Below are 3,764 nucleotides of genomic sequence, written 5' to 3' on the forward strand. Positions count from 1 at the left end.
TTTCTTTATTACATTCTCTCTCTCTCTCTCTCTCTCTCTCTCTCCAGTGTTTGGACCACTAGGTGGCAGGTAATGAGGTGAATCCCCATCATCCATGATGGGCTGCTGCTGCATGCTATGTACATAAATTCTGTGAGTGAAACCAAATGAATGGGTAGTTCAGTAATTCCATTCCCAACAAGGATTTGAGCATGTCAGTGACAGATGAGAAAAATGAGAGTGGTGGAAGAGCAGAGACCCATGAAATGCAATGAGGATTTCTGAAAATTTACATAAAGAAAAAAGTTCCATATGCCAATGCAGAATTGGTTTGCTGCCTTTTCCCATACAGTTCTTGTTTCAAGGCCCACATGTGAAAAAGATGGTGTTGATCATGTAAAAGATGGAAAAATATGAATGATTGAGCAGAAAAAAAAGATACCCACTAAGATTACTAACTGATGAATCCAACAGGAGTTGTGGATGTCTGTGATTTCTGTTCCTTGAGCAAGGGGTGAAAAATCTAGCTTTGCTCCTTCCACTTCTCATGAAATATCTTCCGCACACCAACTGTTTGTCCCAATTCACAGTAGTTGATGTGATTCATATGGGTTCAAGGGTATTCTTTCTTAATTTGGTGAAAGTGGCAAATGGAAAATGAACTCTTCAATGCATTCATTGTTGTTTGATTCACTTGAAACTCTGGGGCTTTGGAGATGGGTAAGAAACCCTTTTAGCTATGATACATAATATACACAGATTTATGCATGTTCAAAGCAGTTAAGAGATCTGCCATTCTAACTTTAGGTTTATTATTTGTGACTTTTCTTTGAAGAAAAAATTGGGACTCTTTCTTCTTTTAAGCATTCTTGGTCAATGTGCACAATCCACATTACATTTTCTTCTCTGTTCCTGGATTTGCAATACAGTTTTTAGTCCTTCGTGTAGGGATCTCTTCAAACAGATGGTTAATGGATGCTGTCTATAGCACATTTGTTCATGGAGATGCTAATAACTCAGCAGATATTATTATCACCATGGTCTTGGGATTTCACGGATTCTGAACCCTTTGAAGAGTTCTGAGAAAGTCTCTCAGTTTTGTATCAAGTGAAGGTTCTTCAATGGTTCAAATGAGCTGGCTCAACTTCCTGAAGAGATTGCTTCTTCAAGGAACATTTTTAAAGCCAGAAAGGGTAGATGGTTGCCTTGTTTTTTTTCTTAAATATAAATATTTTTCACTGCTTGGTTATACAGTTATACTGCTTACTGCTTCAACCATTTTCAGAAGGAGAAAAGAAGGAGATGGGCATTTGGAAGGTTAAAGATCAAACGGTTAACCTCAACTTCTGCATCAGCACCGGTGAAGGACAGACGACTAACTGAAGCTGAGGAAGAACAGAAAAACCATGCAGTAGCTGTGGCTGTTGCCACTGCTGCTGCGGCTGAAGCTGCTGTTGCAGCTGCTCAGGCTGCCGCCGAGGTGGTCAGGCTCACTGGCACTCCCAGACCTGCCCATCGACTTAGAGGAAAAACCCAAGAATTTCTAGTTAATGAAACTCAATCTAGTTATCCTCAAAGCATGCAACAATATGAGATGAACATCCAAAACTTGGCAGCTACTAAAATTCAGACTGCATTTAGAGGTTTTCTTGTAAGTTTACCAATCTTCTCCCATTTACTTCAATTCTCGAAGAGCTTTACTTCAGTATTTCCTCAACTTTGAATGAAGTAGGGAATTCCTTCTCTTTATTTTATTTTTTTCAGTTTTCTGTTCATTGTTATAGGCCTAATTGATAGAAGGTCAGTTTGTTTACAAATTAAATGATTTGGGCAAAATGAGAACATTGCAGGCTAGGAAGGCCTTGCGGGCATTGAAGGGACTTGTGAAGCTTCAAGCTATAATTCGAGGTCGTTCCGTGAGACGCCAAACTATGATGACCCTAAAATGCCTACAGTCCATTGTAAACATCCAGTCACAGGTCTGCACAAATAGACTTGGGATGGCAGAAGGAACTTGGAATTCTAATGAAAATGAGCCTTGGCAAGAGTTGGAAGACAAGGAAATAAGGGTAGGCAATATAAAATATTGGTTAATTTTAATGCCAAGAGCTGTAGTTCGGTGAAATCAAAACTTTGTTTTACCATTTTATCTGTTCACTTTATGAAACCTGATTCACTACGGTGAGCTATCAATCACCATATATTTGGTAAAACCAGAGAGCAACACCCCTTTCTCACTAAGTCAGTCCATCCTCTTCTAATAATTTTTTTGGGGTGTAATGCAACTTACTTCAGATAGAATCAAACGGTCAGAGAAGGTGGGATGACAGCATTTTACTTGAGGAAGACCGGAAAGCCATGTACTTAAGCAAGAGAGAAGCTTTGGCCAGGAGAGAAGGCATGGAACACATATTTCACCGTTCGGTGAGAACCCTGATCAGAAACAATGTTATGGTCAGACTCTTTAAAAAATTAGCTTTACTCACTGAATTATCTTCTTAATAGGAGGGGAAAAATTACTTGCACTATGGAACAGATCCGGAACATGATGAGGTAGCTGGAGGTTGGAGGGATACCCAAGTGGGCAGAAGGGAAGAACTTGAAGGCTTGGACTCAGTTCTCTTTTCCAATGCTAGAACCAGATGGGAAAAACAACTTCAACATAGAAATTTTCAGAAAGGATATCATGCAGATGGGTTGGATTCTCCATCGAAGTCATTTCGCCAAAGATCAATTTATCACAAGAAGCAGAACTCAGTTGCAGACGACAGCCCCTTCTCACGCTCATCTGTAGATGTGCTTCCAACCTACATGGCTGCCACTGAATCTGCCAAGGCCAAAACAAGGCCAGTGAGCTCACCAAAGCTCAGGCCAAGGACTAGTTCTGATCTGCATTCAGATATTGGTTCGCCATCGAAGAACAGGCTCCTGCTTTTAACTTCTATGAACAATGAAGCAATAAATCACAATGGTGGCAGGATCAACAAGCCTAGCTTGGTGAGATCTCCAAGCTCCAGGGGCCTCCCTTCATGTCCTGTACAACCAAGGATGTTAAAGGATCTCAGCATCAATTCTGAATGCTCACTTCAGAGTTGGGATCGTCGTCTTTAGATGATTTCATTGAATACTGCAGCCGACAAGAGGAAACTTTAAAGAGTGTCTTTGTGGAGTGCAGAAACCGAACCAGTTGTTTTGCAGCATTTCAATTGAACAGTGTCAAGAAACATTAAAGCCATTTGAATTGGAAAAACCTAGCCCATTTGAATCCTCCACTCGACCCCTCTATACATAAAAACTGTTGAATTGGAAAAACAAAATAGCTACTGTCAGAAAGCAAGGAAGGAAAGTCATGCTCATGCTTGCTTATTGAATTTTGCTATATTTAATCAAATTCTTGAACTGTTTTTCTTTACATATAGTCCACCTGGTGAGATACTTCAATATAGGGTGACTCTTGCTTCCCTATCTTATTGCTAATAAGGCAGCTTTAGAACTAAAAAAAACTTTAGATAATTTAACCATTTTTTTCTTTGTCAAGCGAAAGAAGAAGGAGAACACAAATAAGGGAATTCTTTCAATGTCAACATTAAACATGATAATTTGAAGTAAAATAAATAACGAGCAAGTTAATTTTTTAATATTTCCTTGATGCTAATTGCTTTTGCATTTGAAACAAGACCTTCTGTGTTTAGGGTGGCAATTGAGATTTACAAACACCGCAATCTATTTCGTATTATATGCACAGAAGCATGTTTAGATGGAATTCAACAAGAATTGAGAGAAGC

General features: G+C 39.3%; 1 protein-coding gene across 3 annotated transcripts; it reads left to right on the top strand.

Moving 5' to 3' along the window:
• Window positions 1-250: 250 nt before the first annotated feature.
• On the top strand, window positions 251-3,389 carry LOC131163950 (protein IQ-DOMAIN 11). Of its 3 annotated transcripts, none has more exons than XM_058120810.1 (6): window positions 251-699; window positions 928-1,172; window positions 1,265-1,630; window positions 1,830-2,048; window positions 2,275-2,403; window positions 2,485-3,389. In XM_058120810.1, exons 2-6 carry the CDS (start codon window positions 1,101-1,103, stop codon window positions 3,088-3,090), a joined length of 1,392 nt encoding a protein of 463 aa, XP_057976793.1. In that variant the 5' UTR covers window positions 251-699; window positions 928-1,100; the 3' UTR covers window positions 3,091-3,389. The 3 variants fall into 3 exon arrangements, with proteins under 3 accessions (XP_057976793.1, XP_057976792.1, XP_057976795.1); XM_058120812.1 differs by having other exon boundaries at window positions 533-699; window positions 916-1,172; XM_058120809.1 differs by having other exon boundaries at window positions 251-1,172.
• Window positions 3,390-3,764: the final 375 nt, after the last annotated feature.

Source organism: Malania oleifera, chromosome 9 (genome assembly GCF_029873635.1).
Source record: "Malania oleifera isolate guangnan ecotype guangnan chromosome 9, ASM2987363v1, whole genome shotgun sequence".
Lineage (NCBI taxonomy): Eukaryota > Viridiplantae > Streptophyta > Magnoliopsida > Santalales > Ximeniaceae > Malania > Malania oleifera.

Bases quoted from the DNA above. Each gene is read 5' to 3' on its own strand.
- LOC131163950 (XM_058120809.1), top strand. From the start codon at position 1,101: ATGGTTCAAATGAGCTGGCTCAACTTCCTGAAGAGATTGCTTCTTCAA. The intron at 1,173-1,264 runs GTAGATGGTTGC...AACCATTTTCAG, and splicing joins CATTTTTAAAGCCAGAAAGG to AAGGAGAAAAGAAGGAGATG. The intron at 2,404-2,484 runs GTGAGAACCCTG...TCTTCTTAATAG, and splicing joins AACACATATTTCACCGTTCG to GAGGGGAAAAATTACTTGCA.